The sequence below is a fragment of the Typopeltis vanoorti genome, chromosome 13 (assembly GCF_054136105.1).
Source record: "Typopeltis vanoorti isolate ZY-2024b chromosome 13, IOZ_Tvanoo_1.0, whole genome shotgun sequence".
NCBI lineage: Eukaryota > Metazoa > Arthropoda > Arachnida > Uropygi > Thelyphonidae > Typopeltis > Typopeltis vanoorti.
The window spans coordinates 13,975,934-13,997,220 of record NC_143561.1 but is presented as its reverse complement, the minus strand read 5'-3'; the positions used below and the strand labels follow the sequence as shown (position 1 = coordinate 13,997,220).

Here is a 21,287-nt window from a genome sequence, read left to right as displayed (position 1 = left end):
CATTCTCTTTAACACATGCAGGCCAAATAGCTTTCCAGCATGCATTCATAGTTTCTGGTCTCAATTCAGATAACGATAATCGAACTTGATCAATACAATCCATAATTGAAAATTTTTTCCACGCATCCACAACTGACAGTGTTTCATCATCATTTAGCTTGTTCAAAACGTACTGAAATGTTCGTCTAACATAATATGTTTTAAAAGTCACAATTATACACTGATCTAGAGGTTGTAGCAATGATGTGGTATTGGGCGGCAGAAAAAAAAAATTGCACATTTGGATGTTCTATGGCAGGATGACCGGATGTATTATCAAGAATCAAAAGCACTTCAAATTCGAGATCCTTGTCATCCACATAGCATCTAACTTCTGGCACAAAATGTTTGTGGAACCACTCAGTGAAAATATCAATGGTCACCCAAGCTTTTTTGTTGGCCATCCAATGAACTGGCAATTTTTGAAAATCTATGCCTTTCATTGGCAGTGGTCTTAATGATCGATTTATGAGCAGTAGTTTTAACATCCGATCTCCTAAAGCGTTTGAACAAAATAGGAGTGTTATACGATCCTTTGCTGCTTTGAACCTACCAACAGTTTTTTGCATTTTTGATACGTAAGTTCTGTTTGGCATTTTTTTCCAGAAAAAGCCGGTTTCATCCATATTCCAAACTTGTTCACGAGTGTAACCTCCATCTTCAATTATTTTAGCAAGTTTTTGTGGAAATGCTTTAGCAGCTGTTTCATCAGCAGAAGCCATCATCATCATCATCAAATTCCTGCCATTTACCCTCAAGGGGTGTACAGGATATGATAGTACTAGATGAAAAAAATTACATCATTACTAACTTCATATCTACAATTTTCCTCCAAATCAGTCTGTTACTTGTCGAGGCTTCAACATTATCAGATCTTATATTTCTATCATCTAAGGCACTTTGTACCGTATCAATCCACCTATATCTTGGTCTTCCTCTGGGTCGTTTTCCTGCCAACCTGGTAGAGAACACTTGTTTTGCTAATCTTTCTTCGCCCATTCTGTTTAAGTGACCATACCACCTGAGATTAGCTCTGCTAATGCATTCTTGGATGTTGATAATGTCAAGTTCTTTCCTAATATCCTAGTTTTTAATATGATATTGCCATTGATGCCATCTGTTCACGCCTATAATCTTTCTCAGGACTCTCATATCTGCAGTCTCTAGTCTTTGGTCAAGTGTTTTACTTCTGACCCAGCTCTCAGATCCATAAGTTAAAACTGGTTTGAACACTGTCTTGTATACAGCTAATTTAGTGTTATGACTAATTTCTCTCTTATTCCATATGAATTTATTCAATTGACTTCCTACCATACCAGCTTTGCTGATTCTGTTGTCTATTTCTATATTTAATTTACCATCTTCAGTAAAAATCGTGACTAAGTAGCTGAAATGTTTCACTTGTTCTACAGGTTCTCCATTCACAACACAGTTGACATTTTCAATGATTCTGCCTATTTTCATTGTCTTTGTCTTTTTATTGCTGACCTTCATGCCATATCTATTACAACAGCTATTCAATTTAGTCAGAGAATCTTGCAGACTTGTAGCGGATTTATTTAAAAATATAACATCATCCGCATAAAGCAAAGAGCTGACATTAACATCTCTAATTTTGATATCATGTTTAATACCACTTTCCTTCATAATGTGATCCATATAGATAATGAATAACAGAGGGGATAATGTACTTCCTTGTCTCACACCAGATTTAACATTAAACCATCTTCCTGTACTTCCTTCAATTCTAACTGCTGACTTACAACTCAAATAAAGACTACATATTGCTTGATATAATGCCCCATTGACACCATATAACTGTAGCATATTGAAGCTTCTCTCTTGGCACCTTGTCATATGCCTTTTCCAAATCGACAAAACTTAAATACAGATCTCTGTTATATTCCCATGCTTTCTCGACTATTTGTCGTAAAGTAAAAATCTGATCCTGACAGCCTCTATTTGGTCTGAATCCAGCTTATTCTTCACCAAGCTTTTCTTTCACAATTCTTCTCAACTGTTTCTCAAGTATACTTGCATAGATCTTGCCAGGAACACTCAGTAGGGAAATACCTCTATAATTCTCACATTCAGTTTTATTTCCCTTTTTATATATGGGTACTATGAGAGCTCTACTCCAATCATATGGAATTCGTCCCTCTGTCCAGGCTTTCTGAATTATGCAATGCAGCCACTGTAAGACTCTTATACCACCATACTTCAGCATTTCTGGTCGAATATCATCTACTCCTGCTGCCTTTCCACATTTCAAGCCTTTGATGGCTTTTTCTACTTCAAGTATGGATATGTATTCCTGACTGCATGCCTGGTCAGTGTTTTTTACCACTGCGCTGTCATCACTTCTTGTTTCATTTAGCAGTTTTTCAAAGTAATTACTCCATACTTCAAGGATATCTTTTTCTCCGGTTTTCATGTCACCTTTATCATCTCTAACTCCTTTTACAGCACTCTTTCCTCCATTCCTAAGCTTCTTCAACAACCTCCAGAATATTTTGCCACTTCTTGATATTTATTTGCCGTTTCACCTTTAATTTTTATATTATGAAGAGCATGTCTTTTAATATTCTTAGCTAGCCAACTATTGCTTGCATGAAATTCATATTTTTTCCTCGATTGAGATGAAGTATCTGGCTGCAGTTTTTTTAATCTGTTCATAAAATCTCAATGCTGATTGCTTGATGGAATTTCCGTCAACTGGCATTCTTTTTTGTACATTATCTTCTATCCACATCACTAAAGCTTTTTCAGCCTTTTCTAGAACAACATCTCTTGTGTATGATGATAATTTCGCACTCGATTTTGTACCAGAACATACCGCTTTTCTAATAGCCTCTTCATTTTTCTTTATAGATCTGACAGTTGATTCATGGAATCCAAAATGCTTACCCACAGCCATCACACCTTCCCCAGTTTGAAGATGATCTAAAATTTGAATTTTTATATCCAAGGAAACGGCTTTCCTTTTTTTTTTTGGTTATCGCCAACATCATGTGACGGCTGGATTAAAATCTTCGGTTAATGAAATGAAAGTTTGAAAATTACATATACCTTACCATTTATTATTTCTTGGCAAAATTATTAATTTTATAATGTGATTTTTATTTTTATTTCACTTAAAAAATGCAAATGCAAAAAATGTGGTAACTGTGTTGTCTACTCAAACACCAAATTCAAACTGCTAAGAACTGCTTTTTTTATGCGCAGTCAGTTATGTAATTCGGAGAATTCCTAATAAATGAAATTCCTAAGAATTCAGAATTTTCTTAATTGAAATGAGAATGCAATTCCACAAAAGTCTCAGAATTTTCTAGAATTTAGAATTTTCTTAATTGAAACAAGAATGCAATTCTATAAAATTCTGAGAATTTTCTTGAATTACAGATTTTTTCCTAACTTAGACTTTAGGTTGGTGGCATAAAATTGAATAAAAATCGCATAAAAAAATTATTTTTGATATCCCAATTCGCATAACTCCGAATTTGTGTAAAAAAATTCGCATAAAAAGAGGTTTAGGTGTATATATATTCCCCCCCCCCCTCCTACACACACACACACACACACACATCTTGAAGAATAGCTAGGTAGACTGCCATGAGATGAATACCAATGAATAACTGCACTAGTAAAACCTGGATAAAAACTTATGAGTTTAAAATGAAGTTAATGACTGGCTGGGTAAAATCTTGACATGGTGAGCATTAATTTATGTGATTATTTTTAGTGCCTTGCATATTTATCTTCTTAAATATGCACTACTTGATTTCTTTGGAACATAACTACAGGAAGAAGATGCATCAGTTAGGAACAAAAAATAAATATTTCAAAAACATACAGCAAACTTTTCAGATGGAATAATTTTGGGTAAAAAATTATCTTATAACATATGTGTTCCCAAACCACCAATTTATAATAATTAGGTATGTAATACCTTCTTAACTTACAAGTCCACAGTGTAGTTTTTACATTACTAAGAGCACTGCTCTGCATCATGATCATTATAACGTTATCAATCTATAGTTTGGTTTACTGGAAAAAAACACTGCTTTAAAAAAGTATTCAGTCATCTCCAATACTAGTGCAGTTAATGGTATCTGTACTTACACATACTTCTTTAAAGCAGATGTAAAATATAATGGGTTATCCTTAAATGATGACCAGTATTCTGTTTCTTAAGATTATGGGAAAAGTAACATTTTGTGATGGTAGCTGGGCAGGGAAGAAATAGATCTAGAATGATAATGTTATGCCACAAAATTAAAGAATATTTTTGGAAAAAAATTTTGAATTTTTCAGATTAGAAATAAAATATTGAATACAAACAGTGCAATCAATGATTTATTAGTTTCAGAGTGGTAGTGTAGATATTATTTATAATTATAGCAGTTATAAAAACAAATATATTTATCTGAAAATTTAAACACCAAACTATTTCCATAAAAATTTCCTTTCTTAAAAAAAAAGTGAGGGAGAGAGAGAGAGAGAAAGAGAGAAGAAAACATTGTGACATCTTTATGACATGAGGAGGTGGCAATCTGAAGTTCTGACACTTTATGACATAGTGTGTGGTAGAGAGGGAGAATAAAGAGTGATATCATTTAAGGGTAACTGCTAAGAATATGTAGTAACTAGCAACAATACTAATACTCCATTCCATAATGTTCCACACTGAGATGGGAAGAGTAGTTACAGCATCTGGCACTGTAATAGTCATGTTCAAAAGGATCATTTTGGAAAATTTTCAAATGGACAGTGGATCTCCTTTCTACCAGCAGGATGACTTCAATGCAACGAAGACAGCAGGTTTGATGACAACGATGTTAAAACACTCGATCAGCATGAAGCCTGACCTCAATCTCATGGAACATCTGTTGAATGAGTTCAAATAATGGATTCAAAATAGAAGATTGCTTAAACATGTGTTCAATTATTTATGTGCTGTATTTATTTCATTAAACCTTATGAGTATATAGTAGACTAGATGAAATCTTGCCTATTGTATATAAAACTTCTCTATTCTTATAAAATTTTGCATATAATAAATTCTACTCCAAGGGGGATTTATAGTGTTACATGCACATGTGTTTTTTAAGTCAAGTCATGTAATTTTCCAACTGAAATGAGATTTAAAAAGTATCTTTCAGTGAGATCTTGGCCTGGTGGAGTTGTGTTGCTTAGTAAGTGCCAGATGCTGTAACTAACCACTCTTCCCATCTCAGACAGTTTGGAATGGAGTTTGGAATTTTGAAAAAACATGACTTAACAGAAGGAACAAACTAGACTCAAGAGAGTGCTGATTCTGTCTATGAAAAGACAACTTAATCTGTTAGAAAGAGTTCCTCTGTCAGAATAAGTTCCTCTCATTACAGTGCTTTCAAATTTAAGGACCCTTGCCATGGAAAGGGATATATAGTAAATCACTCGCCCAAGATAAGTTAAAATTTTAACCCCCCCTCCCCTCTCTCTGCTATAATTCTGAGCACTGACATCACTTTCCTCTTAAAAAGAGATAAAAATGAATCAACACTATAACTTAGCATTGAATTTTAGGCAAAAATAAAACAAACCTGCATAAGTTCAGCCTTTTCTCTTTCTCCACAACTCAAGGACTTCTGAATGTTCCGTAATTCTTCCATGATTGCCTGTGCTTCTGCAAGGCTATAGCTACTTTGTTGTCCTGAAAACTGTTGATCCACGCTATAAAGTAAACAAAACATTTATTAGTCATCAATAATAAATGACAAATTTAAAGGTCTACATTTATTATTTACTTCTTAGATTTGCATATTTTCATATTTTTACATAACAGAAACAAATTTAAATAATACTCACTTAGATAATGCTTCAAGACCTTGTTCCTTATATTGCATTTCTGTCCGTATTTGTTCGAGTTCTCTCTTTAGCCTTGCTACTCTATCTTTTGCTAAAGCTACATCTGCTTTGAGGAGATCAGGATCATACTTTGTAGTGCAGCTGCTGGTAGAAGAAGCTGCTGAGCCAGTAGAACATAAACTCACATTCGAATGGCAGGTGCTCAATCCCTGAAGGGCTGCAGTAAGATGGCGATATTCATCCTGAGCAAGAGATAACCTTTGTTGCTTGATGTCGTAGATCTCTCGTTTAGCCTGTAATTTATATATATAAAAAAATCAGACTTCTTTCCACTGAATACTGAGATACATATTCAGTCTTTATATCCAAAACAAAATTAAGTAAGCCAACTTTATTTTGAATACTAATGTTCAGAAAGATTAGAAATAATTATTCTGTTCTATGCATGTAAATAAGAATTTTAGATTTATCTAAATGCTTCTAAATTACAATGAAATTCTATTTTTAGGCATTTACACTTGAGAAGATTTAACATAGGATTATCAACAAGAGCACATACTGCTAAATCTTCCTGTGCAGTCAAAAGATAATCTTTGAGCATGGCTTCTTGCAAGTGACGCCACTGCTGACGAGGGTCCTCAATCTGATTAGTTTCTAGAGAAAAACAATACATAATATAAAAAAATTACAACATACAAATCAAAATGTAACTGTACACTAACCAGAACTTAACAATAAGTCAAAAGATTATTAAGTTTCTGTTTATAATTTTTTTATTAATAAAACTACAGTGTTTCATGGCACTAATAAATTACTAATTGACAAACTTCAAAAACCACATTCCTAGTTGGTTCTTCAGATATTCGGTCATCAATAATATCAAATGCAAGGTGAATCACAGTATCTCTTTCTCTCCTTGAACCTCTCAGAAAAAAGGATTATGTTAGCACAGCTTCACTGTCTTAATGTCAAGGAAGTTCAAAAAACTGTTCAAAGCACCAATTGAAAAGAGTACATAAGCAATCCTCTAGAAAGACTAGTGTGTATATATATATATATATATATATATATATATATATATATTGTTGAAATGCTGAAAAATTCATTGAACTATATATAGAGGAGCATGTGAGAGACATGTATGGCAGAACTAAAGCCACTGCTCTATCTAATCACATTCTTAATTCTGCTAACCCTGACAATGAAAACTACCATTCACACAGTGATCTGGAATACACTAGAAAATATTGTTCAAATATATATATATTTCAAAGAGAGAGAGAGAGAGAGAGAGTGCATGTGTGTGTGTGTATATTACTGAAGAACATTTATATATATAAGTAATAATGTTTACAAGAAAAAAATTTTTTAATGATATTTCAGTCCCAGTGAATTCTGACCCCTCTCCATGTAATAATAATTATGAATATAAATAAAAACAAGCTATTCAAGATTGATATATGCTGAAAATAAAAACAGTAGCAAAATCTGGCACAGAATTTCTTAGGAAAACTGAACAATTTGATGTCTGTGATTATCCAAGATTCACAGTTCTAATTTGCAATTTTAAAAAACTGTATTCTCCATATAATCAGCGATCTGAACTGCAAAACACAAAATCAGAAAAGTGAGAAAAAAAAGAAGCCCGATTAATTTTGGAGTTTTGCTCTTTTTTAGATGCCATCATAAACTTAATCAATAACAGAAATATTCATGAGCAGCAATTTGTTGATGTGGACAAAGTAAAAGAAAAGTCACTGAAGGCCATAAACAGTATTCCAAGTTGAACAGTTCCAGAACTGTTTATAGCAGTGGAAAAAAATATTGGGACAAGTGAATTGACTCACATGGAGAGTAGAAGACTAGAATATGGTTCTTCTAGTCTTTGAAGAAGACTAGAATATGGTATTATAAACTTTAATAAACGTTTTTTTTTTAAATAATTCCGATTATTTTTGGGTATCCTCGCATATTGAAATCTTGCATCTTATTAAGTATAAGATGCAAGCAATTTGTTGATGTGGACAAAGTAAAAGAAAAGTCACTGAAGGCCATAAACAGTATTCCAAATTGAACAGTTCCAGAACTGTTTATAGCAGTGGAAAAAAATATTGGGACAAGTGAATTGACTCACATGGAGAGTACTTTGAAGAAGACTAGAATATGGTATTATAAACTTTAATAAACATTTTTTTTAAAAATAATTCAGATTATTTTTGGGTATCCTCGCATATTGAAATCTTGCATCTTATTAAGTATAGCATACTCACGATTATTATGATCAATATAATATACTCCAATCTGAGGATCATAACATTCTTCCCAACCAAATGGCAATTCATCTCCAACACAGTCAGCAAAAGATTCGGGTTTTGTATACCTAAAAAAAAAATAACGTTCTCTTAGTTATCGTTATCAATTATAATCCAAAAAATTTATAAATATACAAATTAGTGTTAATGACAAAAATATTGACCTTTTTTATAAGGTTAACTGAAAATTTCCTTAAAATGTTTTTAACAGTATAAATGGAAAAGTGGCCTTCTCGCTATCTTTGATCCCATATAGTCAAAATGACTTACACATTCTCATATTATCTTGCCCTTCATTCCTCCTCAGTAATTCATTATGCTTAAAGGTCACATTAAACAAAAAGTGGCCCAATTTCAAGGATAAATCCTTGGATATGAGTTGTATGACAAAAAGATATTGTCATACAACTCATAATTTTTTTTCTAATAAAATTAGAAAAAAAAAATCTTTTATTACTCTTATCACACTACATATTTTAATTCAACTACTACCATTAATTTATAACATCATGAAAATATACTATTCTGGATAGGAAAGTTACACAGTTTCATAATTTTGTAAAATATGTTTTATCAGATGACATATAATATAAAACATTGTAAAGAATAAAAGCTAAATAGTTAAATCATCCAAGGGTCCCAGGTGTGTCAGTCCACTACTACGTAACAGGAACTAATATCAAAAAGGTACATAAATATTTTTCTAATTTTAATTTCTTTTCGTATTGTAAACTAATTTGAGAATTTGAATCAAACAAGGTGTTGCTTCAGAAATTCAAGTTCGCTGATCAAATTTCTAAATAAACTTATTTCTAATTTCCTGTAGAGAAATCTTAGCTTGAAAAAATATTCAGTCTTAACTGCCATCACGATACTTTTTTGTAATGTTAGCATCATTGAGGTGACATCATGACCCTGTGCCATTTATGGAACTCTGTAGTTACATTACCATTTCAGGTTATCACGAAATACTTTTTTTAGGTCTTCTTGATAGCGTTTTAGGTCTTCGGAAAAGTGTTTTATATATAACAAGTACTTTCAGTTATTTCAGAAATTTAAATATTCAAGAATGTATTAAATTTTAACAACGAAATACAATGTTTTGGTTAAGAGCAGAAGTTGACAGTGTGAGACATCAGCCCACTTGAGGACATTTTAGAAAATCATACACTGAACACTAGACATAACCTTCTGATGAAGAGAATGCAATACAGAATATTGCATTCTACATAGAATATTCTATACATAGACACTATAGAAATTAATGGGTAGTGAAGGCATTTTTCATTTTCTCTCATCTTTTCATACTATCTTTATCACTAACACATGACATAGCATACAGCCTATAAATTTGAACAGGGTAGTTTCAGATGATTACTAACTTTTCTGCTGCACAGTCAGTGAATTTTCTTAGTCATTCTTCAATCCTTGGTGTGTGTGTGATGTGGCTATATCTGTTTTTAGAGTTTTAAATATATAATCTAAAGAGAGTGGTTTGAAAACAGAAGCAATTTAATAACTTCTTTGTTACTTAAAATAACTATGCAAATCTTTAAAAAAAATCATGCAATTAATTTTATTACAAAGTCAAAACATATCACTGATATTAACCAGGGACAGGTATGTGATCTGATCATATTGCCAAAACATATGATTATAATAAATGTAAAAATTCTGAACTCAATCAGGAGAAGCCAAGTTATAACTATAATGAAAATAATACAACATGAACAAAGGGAATACCCCCCTCCCTAAAGTTATGAAGAACTGTGAGTATTTGTATTTGAGTTTTTGCTAGCGAGAAAAGTTTTTCCTTACTATCAAAAAGGTTTCTCCTCACTAGCAAAACATTTTCAAAAAATATTTTAAAAATGTTCACCTGCAGCACTGCTGTTAGATTATATGCCATCCCTCGATTCGAAAAAAAAATGTTAAAAAAATAGTGTTTTTTTACATCTGATACAGTTTTGTCCAATGTTTGCTGTCCTCCAAACTTGCCACTCCTAAGCAATTGCTTACTGGGTTACAATGGCCCTGACAACCTGCCTCATTCTCTGCTACAACTACCTAAAAAAAAAAAACACCAACTCTTATCTTAATCAGGTGAATAGGTCTCTTACAACCTTTTTTTAATCTCTGAAAAGATGTCCACAAAATTTCCAAATTATTCCTCGGTAGTTGCTGAATCAAAGCAATTTAAGTTTTAATGAACAGGATAGCTTAATCACCAACCTTCCTTTTTTTTTTTTTCATACAACTCATGGTATAGCTCTATTGCCTTTTACTGCTGCTCACTTCATCAGGGTCAGCCTCTAAGATTGCTGCCTAAAAACTTTGACTGTACAAAAAATATTTTCAAATTGTTTTTGTGAAATCTCTTTTGGCTGACTGTCAGTGGTTAAATTTTCTTCATATTCTTCACGATATTCCCACTGTGCATCTAAATTTAGCGGGTCAGAATCACTCAATTCCACAGAATAAGATTTAATTAACTCTTGGACATTATCACTGTCAATCTCATCAAAACCCAGTTCACACCCAATGTTGGCAATTTCCTTAACAACATTATCCATTTCATTCGAAAAGCAGCTAAAATCATTTGCACAATGTGGAAGAATGTGTTTCCAAACAGCTTGCATGTTGCTAGCAGTAATTTCATTCCAAGATTGATGAATATTTTCAATAGCATATTTAACATTAAATTTCTTTCAGAATTCTACTAATGTCAGAGAATTCTCTCCAGATGTTGCTTCTATTATTGCCTGCTTAAATGTTCTTCTCAGGTAGAAGAACATTTCTCATTTTCCCAAAGTAATTTCCCAATCTTCTCAGGTTGGAAAAATACTTTAAAAGAATAAAAAAGTAAAGAAAACAATTGCAAAGGAGGCATGAGATATGATCAGCAAAATGCATGTAATTAGCAGACAACATAAATTTTGGAAGTAAATTTGGAACATAGTGTGTAGTACAGTATGCCATTTTGTAAAACATTTTAAATAAGTAACTAAATTCATTTTAGAAATTATGGACTTTACAACTGTGTTATAAATAACTCTTTTAATATCCCGACGTTTCGAATCTTCATATTAAGATCGTCATCTGGAGCATATACAAATATACAGGACAAGCTAAGTTACATTACATACAGTAAGCTAGAGAAACAATGAATGGATCACAAATTATTCTACTGGCATGACCTCTAGTGAAGAAAAAAAAAAATTATTTATAAACTACATCAAGCTAAATTCTATTTATGAATAGAAACACAAACGCATACAGTTCACAATTGAGATTGAAAAACAGAACACACTTCTGTTTCTAGATACACTTGTCACACGTCTTCCTTCTGGCAATCTTTCCTTCACTGTTTACCGGAAACCGACACATATTGGCCAATATATACACAAACTCCTACCACCACCCAACACAAAAACAAGGTGTTATTAACACTGTAAAAAACAGGGCTCTGAAGATCTGCTCCAGTGAACAGGCACTGAAAGACGAATTTAAAGTAATCAGCAATATTTTTTAAAAAAATGGGTACAGCCAAAACACTATTAACAAAATTCTCTACAAGACCTCAATAAAAAACAAAGACAAACCAGACTACAATAAAACTATAACCATTCCTTACATTAAAGGGAACATCAGATAAAATAAACAGAATACTACAAAAATACAACCTCAAAGCCACCTTTAAATCTCCTGCAAAAATAAAAAGCTTGCTCAACTCATCCAAAGACCCACTCCCCCCGCTGGTCAACCATGGAGTATACCGTATTTATTGTGCCTGTAACATACCATATATAGAATAAACAGGATGCACAATTCCTATCAGACAAAAAGAACATAAACGACACATTAAATATAATAATTATGGTGAAGCTGGCCTTTTTGATCATGCCCTAAACACCTTACATAGAATTGACTGGAAAAGCACTAGTCATCTACATCACACCAAAACATGGTATGAACGCAAATTTAAGGAAGCCTGTGAGATTATTACCAACCACCCCAATCTGAACAATAATGATGGTCTAAAAATCCCAAACATATGGAAGGCATATATTTGACCCACGGAACCTTCCCCTCTAAGAGCAACTATAAACAGGACTGTAGAAAATCCAGGATCCTAAATCAAAAATAACAATTGTAATGCAAAAAATAGAACATCATTGTTACTGAAAGAAAACTATCTGTAAGAAAGAATGTTTATTCATGTTATTATAAATAAATAATAACAAAATTTAATAAAATAATAAAATTTAGCTTGATGTAGTTTATAAATAATTTTTTTTTTCACTAGAGGTCATGCCAGTAGAATAACTTGTGATCGATTCATTGTTTCTCTAGCTTACTGTATGTAATGTAACTTAGCTTGTCCTGTCTATTTGTATATGCTCCAGATGATGATCTTAATATGAAGATCGAAACGTCGGGATATTAAGAGTTATTTATAACACGGTTGTAAAGTCCATAATTTCTAAAATGAATGCTGATCACCGTGTAACACTAAAAGAAAGTAACTAAATTATTTCATCAGATGAGTGATTTTTTAAAATAGTTAGCCATAAAAAATGTACATAGAAAATTTTTAAAATCTGTAACATTTATTTTTAAGATGCATATAGGAACACTACTCGATTTTCAGAGGCGCATTAATTGCTTTTAGGTATAGAAAAAAAAATGATGCACTAATTGTAAACGAGGGATTGCTGTATTCATTTTTGAAGTCCGCTTAAAATTTAAGCGGTGAATTACATTAATCATGGAATTGACAGCTTAGAACTTGAATGTTAATATACTTAAGCTTTGATACTAATTTTGCAATTACATTTTTTTAGCTTTTCATTTTAATATAAATCTGTGGAATTTAATAACCCCATAATTACAATTAATTTATCTATAAGATGTCAAAGGATCACATTAGTAAATTTTAGTGGTTTTAATTCAAATTTAAATGCATTAAATTAGGGGGGGGGGAGCCTGTTAATTTAATACTGAGTATCACTTGAAATTCTGTTGGTTATATAAATAAAGCTGTAAGCAACTTTCTAATCAATTGCATCCATGCTGTAAGTAGTTATGATATTAAAGAATGGCAGAAGTTTATATAATTAATTTACTACCAACACAGTGATGGTTAGCTATGTTAATTAGGACAGTATCTGCCTTGTACAGCATTATACATGGTGTCTTTTTAATCATATAATTCATTCCATAAGGATAACATCACCAAAACAGATAGGAGGATAATGATTTTCTTCTAGATTTTTCAAATTTAAACATTAGACACAGAAAATATTAAATTATAATGAACTCTCAATGAAGTAAATGGAATGGACAATCTAAAACAATGAACAGATCCTAGAAAACTAGTTATTTAGTAAAGGCCAAATTCTAAAATCTCTGAGTTAAAAAATACTTTTTTTGTTATATTAATCCTACATGCATGTATATGCACACGCATTTCCACTTTTGCCATTGCAGAGCAAGTAATGAACAATATATAACCTCTTCCAGCTAAGCCAATTCTACCTTTCCTTTATGTGGCTTGGAGAAAATGCCAACTAGATCCTCTAGGTCAGTGCTCCCAAACTTCTGGATGTCAGGGTCCCCTTTCGAAAAAATATATTTCACGGCCCCCCTCGAAAAAAAACCGTAATATAGATATATATTATTATATTTATTGTATTTATATTCAATACAAAACATGCACAGCGAATATCGCAAAAATCAAATGAAAATATTACATTTTTAGCATCTTACATACACATTTGACATGGCACATTATCTCATATTTTTATATAGATAGATATATTGTTATTGTACATTTGCAGTACAAGCACATGAAACATAAAACGATTAGTAATAAAGAAAGAATTAAAAACATAAAAGAAGTTTAATAACAATTTAATGTTATGGATGTGTTTCAATACTGCTACACCGATATCAAGTGAAATATTTGAAACTGCAATTCTTAGATTTCTGCTTTGAAATGAAACTTATATGAATAAGCATATATTTACTAATATTCATTAAGCGCCGAAATACGCAGGAAGCAAAATTTGTGAACCCGCACCAATGTGTGATTTTTTTCCACTAAAATATAAAAAATAAAAATAATAATAATAAATCATAATAATAATAATGAAATATGTTTCTTTTAAGATAAATAAAATATACTTAGTCTTAAAAGATTTTAAATTTATTTTCATTATTTCATGGCCCCCTCAACAAAACCGACAGCCCACAGTTTGGGAAGCGCTGCTCAAGGTGGTAAATGATTTTCATTACCTGGAAGCCATATAGGAGCTATCACAATATTTAGTTTCCATGACAAGATTTCCAGCTTCTGTCACTCCCTTCCTCCTTCTTCATGTAGTGTGGAGACAGCTTCATGGTTATGCAAAATACAACAGTGGTCTGAAAGGTTCTCGGCCTTGACCACAGATGGCAACACTATCATCAAGATTTTTTTTTTTCTAAGTGTACATTTGTCATAAGCATCTGTGTGAAATTGCAAGTCATTCTATCAAGTAGTTTGTTTTATACAGCTGTCTGAAGCAAACGTGTTGACTGTATCCCTTGAAATGGATAAAATTCAGTATCGTGTAGTTATAAAATTCTTTGTAAAAGAAGGTTTAATGCCAAAAGAAATTCATTCGAAGTTCATAAAAGTTTATGGGCACTCTTCTCCTTCATTTTCGACAATTAAGTAATGGCTACGTAGTTTAAACGTGGTTGTACCAGCCTTGAAGATGATCCATGTGAAGGACGTCCAAAAAATGTAACACCACCAGAAATCATTGATCAGGTGTACAATATGGTATTGGATGACTGGTGAGTCGAAGTGTGTGAAATTGTTGAGACTATAGGCATTTCAAAAGAAAGTGTAGGATATATTTTGCATGAAGAATTGCAAATGAAAAAGCTTTGTGCAAGATGGGTGCCGTGCTTGCTCGCAAGAGACCAAAAACGCACTCGCATGAAAATCTCTGAACAGTGCTTGGAGCGTTTTAACAAGAATAAAACTGCCTTTGTGCATCAATTTATTACTATGGATGAGACTTGGATTCACCATTACCAACCAGAATCCAAACAGCAGTCAGAACAGTGGACAGAAACCAGTTGTTCAGCACCAAAGAAGACAAAGTTGGTTCCATCAGCAGGAAAGGTCATGGCATCAGTGTTTTGGGATGCTAAAGGCATTTTGTTGATTAATTATCTTGAAAAGGGTAAAACAATAACCGGGGAATATTATTCTGATCTTTTTAACTTTTAACCAGACTACACGAAAAAATGCGTGCGAAAAGATCCAGTTTGCATAAGAAAAAAATCATCTTTCATCAGTAACAATGCACCAGCCCACAAAGGTTTCCCATTTTCCCATTGCCAAAGTGTTTTGGCAATGGGAAAATTAAGGGATCTGCACTATGAATTGTTGGAACACCCACCCTATTCCCCAGATTTAGCCCCCTCTGACTTCTATCTCTTCCCAAAACTAAAACTCTTCCTCGCTGGTCAGCGTTTTTCTTCGAATCAAGAGGTGATTGCAGCTGTAGAGGGATATTTTGCAGATCTTACTGAGAACCACTACAGAGATGGGATAATGGTGCTAGGGCATTGCTGGAATAAATGTATTAGTCTTAAGGGAAATTATGTTGAAAAATAAAAATAATGTTGAAATTATAAATTCGTTTTTTCATTGTTTAGCCAAGAACTTTTCAGACTACTCTTGTACACTTCAGAGATCCTAAAGCTTTCCCATTCAAGAGTACAGCAGTAAATTTATATTTCGCTGGCCAGCTGTAGTACATGAGATCGAACCAGATGGCACATCAGGAGACTTTCCAACAGCTAATAATTCAGCTGTCACTTCGCTACTAGATTGTACCTGCAGTAAGTCCAAATAAAGCAATATGTGTTATGCATGAGGAACTTCTGAGGCAATGCAACTGACTGGAAGTTCATTTTCTGTGTGTGGGGGGGGGGGGGTAAGAAGTATGTCTTACGCACACTACGTGCCCCTACTCTTACTCAACTCCTTCTTAACACAAATCAAACCATGCAAATCATCACAAATTTGCCAACTTAATTGGTTGAGTGGATTGAGTCTACATTCTCCAACAATAGAAGGTCTGGGCTTGAATCCTACTAAGACATGAATGTTTGTAAATATCTTTAGATGGGAGATGAATTTCACTGCCAGGTGTGACAACACCAACCTGCTTAGTGGAGGCTTGAAAAAAAAGTTACATGTTTGATCTAAAGAGCAGGGTTTCCATATTATATAAAAAATAAATTCAAAAATATAAAAAATAACAAGAAATAAAAAAATATAAAGAACAAAAAATCTTAGCATGCATACAGTTCTGATGTACTATAGGTGTATATCTTGCATGGGTGGTAGTCACTTAAAATAATAACAACAGAAGGGAAATTCAGAAGGAGTCATAAACAACAAAGCAGAAGAAATGAAATGGAAGTGAATGGTTTTCAGAATGCATCACTAAGTAGCAGCACAATCTAGGATGATAACAGTACATGTAGTAAATGAGCATGTGCACATTTTGTAACTGTTTTCAGCAGTTCATATAATTATGAACTTCTAATAATTCAACTGCCATTTCTCTACTAGATTGTATCTGTAATGAGTCCAAATACAGTGATAGGCCAGTCACTCTGTTTACAGTAGTCTGAAATGGCAACTGTGCTCAAAGAGTATACAACTGTTGAACAGCATGCTGCTGCTGTGCATTTCTTGTGGGCAAAAGGACTGCCTACATTACGAGATGCATCCTGATTATGGTGAGAAGTGCTTGTTAAGTGTTGCAGCTCACAACTGTGCCCAAAAATTTTCATAAGGATGCTTGACATGATGAAGACCAATCTAGTCACCCTGAGATTGTGACAGAAGCCACAATGAGAACATGGCAGTCAGATAACAAACAAATGACACAGTGAATGCAATAAGTTGTTCTCATCAATCAATTCAGTTTCCCTGTTGTATATTTTCTACAAATATTTTAATTGATTCACAAACTTAGAATTGCGATTATAGTTTTTATACTAATGATCATGTCTTTTTTAATTCCGCTTATTTGTAAACTGAATGAGCCAAATGCTAAATAAAATAAATAAGCATAGATATTTTCATTGGCACTGTGCAGCACAGCTGGCATCTATCGTACCCCCTTCCATTTCTAACAGAATTAATAAAACAAGTAACAAGCACCTAATATCAATTTACTGCTGAACTACGGATATGCCCATTTCTCTTTAATCTATCTACCCTCATTCTGTAAAATAATATTCTCAGTGAAGAATTCCCCAAAGACTACACCTTCAGCTCTTCAAAAAAGAATATTAATAGATTACTTTTCTCCTGCCCACAAATTACACTGATTTGCTATAAAATTTGCAGTCCCTCAATGTGTAGAAGTGATATAAAAACAACAAAAAAAATTTCTAACAGACTATACACACACACACATATAATATATATATATACAGTATATACACAGTGCCATAACTAGCTTTTTCATGGGCCCTGTACAAGATTTTATTTTTGGCCCCACTTTTTTTTTTTCTGAAAATAAAAAATAACAAACAAATACGACAGAAACAGAAATTTTGTTTATAAATAAACCCTGTGTACATAATAAATATACAATTACTTAATTTATTTATATATATATATATATATATATATATATATATATATATATATATATATATATATATATATAAGTGCCTCCATAGCACAGTATATTGCGACCTTCAATTAGAAAAGACCTAAGTTCGATTCTCGTCATGACGGGAGGAATCTTTATATGGACTTTTTCAATCAAAGGTGAGTTAGCCAATCTCATATGGAGGTAGCAGGGTTTTTTCTCCCGGAAGCTCGGGTCTTTCATCCTGCATACAGACAAATCGGCCCTTTAGAACACATGCAATTTACAGACAAAAAAAAATACTAGTTGTGGTGGTGGTGGGTAGTAGATGGCGTTGATGTAGATGATTAGTAGTAGAGGTTCAGTGTAGTGGTGAAGACAGAGAGCTGTGCAGTAGGTATCCTCCCACGATGAGTCTATGGACTCCTTGGAGGTGTCACGATTAATAATAATAATAATAATAAATATATATAAAAAGATATATTATTGGTAAGTAGATTGACTCGGTTTCTAGACGTTAAACATTATCATTAAATAATATGTAACACACACATATATATATATACGTATATACAGTGCCATAAAGAGCTTTTCATGGGCCCTGGGCAAGATTTTAATTTTGTCCCCTCCCCCTTTATTTTGAAAAAAAAAAAAAAACAGATACCATAGAAACAGAATTTTTGTTTATAAATAAATACTTTACATAATAAGTATGCAGTATATTTATAAATTAAAATAATTATTTTAATTGCACTTTTCTGGCGTTCATTTCAGCAAACTGATTAATCACATCACATTAATTTCTTTAGCAATATTACATTCTATTGAAAGTATGGAAAGATTGGATAATCTTTCTCTCTCTTGTCCAATAGTAGATCTTTGATAGTTCTTGATTAATTTTAACTTGCTAAAACTCCTCTCACACAAAGCAGTGGAAACAGGAAGAGTGAGAAATATATGGAGAACAATACCAATATTTGGACATGACTAAATTAATCCAAAATCATGAAGAGCCTGGAAGATATCAGGTGGAGTTGCAGTTATAAGGTTCTGAATAAGTTTCAAAGCTTCAAACTTGAAGCTTTGAATTTCCCAACTGAGCTAATACGTACCTAAATCATTACTGTACTTAATAGCCAAATCTTGGCATGAAACCTTGTGAATGGAACAAAACTTCAGTACAACAATGCAGACTACAGCTTGGAACACTCTATGGAGGAATATTCCACAACTGTCTGACTCAGATAGCCATGGGGTTGATTCTGTAATGTTTTAGATTAAATTTAAAATTTTACTGCAGCAATAAGAAAAATCATTACTTATGCAATTTCTATTTATTAGTTTTTCTTATTTGTCGGTTAATTTTTAACTTTAACCAAAAGCATTATGGAATCGGCCTGCATGGCAGCAAAATTTAAAATTTAAAAATGAAAATATAATACTGATTCTTTTTTGATACTGTATTTCAGGACCCCCTTTCTCCTGGGCCCTATGCCTGTGCACCTGCTTAGTTACGGCACTGTATGTGTGTGCATATACCTATATTTGACTGTAGTCTGAAAAGTTGTCAGCCTAACAATGAAAAAACAAATTTATCATTTCAAAATTATTTTTATTTTTCAACATAAATCTCCTTTAAGGCTAATACATTTATTCCAGCGATGCTCCAGCACCATTATCCCGTCCCTGTAGTGGTTCTCAGTAAGATCTGCAAAATACCCCTCTAAGCGAGGAAGAGTTTTAGTTTTGGGAAGAGATAGAAGTCAGACAGAGCCAAATCTGGGGAATAGGGTGGATGTTCCAACAATTCATAGTGCAGATCCCTTAATTTTCCCATTGCCAAAACACCTTTGTGGACAAGTGGATTATCCTGATGAAAGATGATTTTTTTTCTTCTGCAAACCAGATCTTTTCTCACGAATTTTTTCGTCTAGACTGGTTAAAAGAGCAGAATAATATTCCCCGGTTATTGTTTTAACCTTTTCAAGATAATTAATAAACAAAATGCCTTTAGCATCCCAAAATACTGATGCCATGATCTTTCCTGCTGATGGAACCGACTTTGTCTTCTTTGGTGCTGAACAACCGGCTTCTGTCCACTGTTTTACTGCTGTTTGGATTCTGGTGTGTAATGGTGAATCCCAGTCTCATCCATAGTAATAAATCGACGCACAAAATCATTTTTATTCTTGTTAAAACTCTCCAAGCACTATTCAGAGATTTTCATGCGAGTGTGTTTTTCATCTGCTACGAGCAAGCGAAGCACCCATCTTGCACAAAGCTTTTTCATTTGCAATTCTTCATGCAAAATATATCCTACATGTTCTTTTGAAATGCCTAGTCTCAGCAATTTCACACATTTTGACTCACCGGTCATCCAATGCCATGTCGTTCACTTGATCAATGATTTCTGGTGTTGTTACATTTTTTGGACGTCCTTCATGTGCATCATCTTCAACGCTGGTACAGCCATGTTTAAACTCGGCAGCCCATTTCTTAATTGTTGAAAATGAAGGAGAAGATTTCCCATAAACTTTTATGAACTTCGAATGAATTTCTTTTGATGTTAAACCTTCTTTTACAACAAAGAATTTTATAACTACACGATACTCAATTTTATCCATTTCAAGGGATACAGACAACACTTTTGCTTCAGACAGCTGAATAAAACAAACTACTTGATAGAATGACTTGCAATTTCACATGGATGCTTATGACAGATGTACCAACTTAGAAAGAAAAAAAAAATCTTGCCGATAGCGTTGCCATCTATGGTCAATATTAAATTGAGTTTAATCTTTTATCCAAGTGTGTGCAAACAAAGTTTGCGCCTGAAAGTATCTTCAGGACTGGGGTAAGGTGGTACAACACCGGGCGACTCCTTGTAAAGGTGGAGCAAGCTACCAACACTCCTATCTCAGTATCTCCCATAATGCAAAACACATCTCCTTGCGGATATGTATAATGTTATGCATTAAGGGGGGGCACGACCTTGCTAATGCTTCTGCCTTGGTATCTTCACTTGGGCCTGGCTCCCACTGAAGAGACCTCAATAAAGGTCGAAACTAGTCTGGGTAGTGCCCCCCCCCCTTAATGCATAACATTATGCATATCTGCAAGGAGATGTGTTTTGCATTATGGGAGATACTGAGATAGGAGTGTTGGTAGCTTGCTCCACCTTTGCAAGGAGTCGCCCGGTGTTGTACCACCTTACCCCAGTCCTGAAGATACTTTCAGGCGCAAACTTTGTTTGCACACACTTGGATAAAGGATTAAACTAAATTTAATATAGTCTGACCAAGTGAAAAATAAACTTTCAACATCTATGGTCAAGGCCGAGAACTTTTCAGACACCACCCTCATATATCAATTATTTTATCATGGTAACTAACTATATTTATTAAACAGG

The 21,287-nt window shown here is 33.3% G+C and overlaps 1 protein-coding gene across 3 annotated transcripts in view; it reads right to left on the bottom strand.

The window, feature by feature from the left end:
- Nucleotides 1-21,287, bottom strand: part of kibra (WW and C2 domain containing protein kibra) — a 135,972-nt gene that overhangs the window by 98,184 nt on the left and 16,501 nt on the right. For all 3 annotated transcript variants that reach the window (XM_090402346.1, XM_090402348.1, XM_090402347.1), the window contains exons 2-5: nt 8,160-8,269; nt 6,449-6,543; nt 5,890-6,182; nt 5,625-5,754 (exon numbers count right to left, since the gene is read on the bottom strand). In XM_090402346.1, coding sequence (XP_090258472.1) covers nt 5,625-5,754; nt 5,890-6,182; nt 6,449-6,543; nt 8,160-8,269 — 628 coding nt within the window. The remainder of the gene's footprint in view (nt 1-5,624; nt 5,755-5,889; nt 6,183-6,448; nt 6,544-8,159; nt 8,270-21,287) is intronic.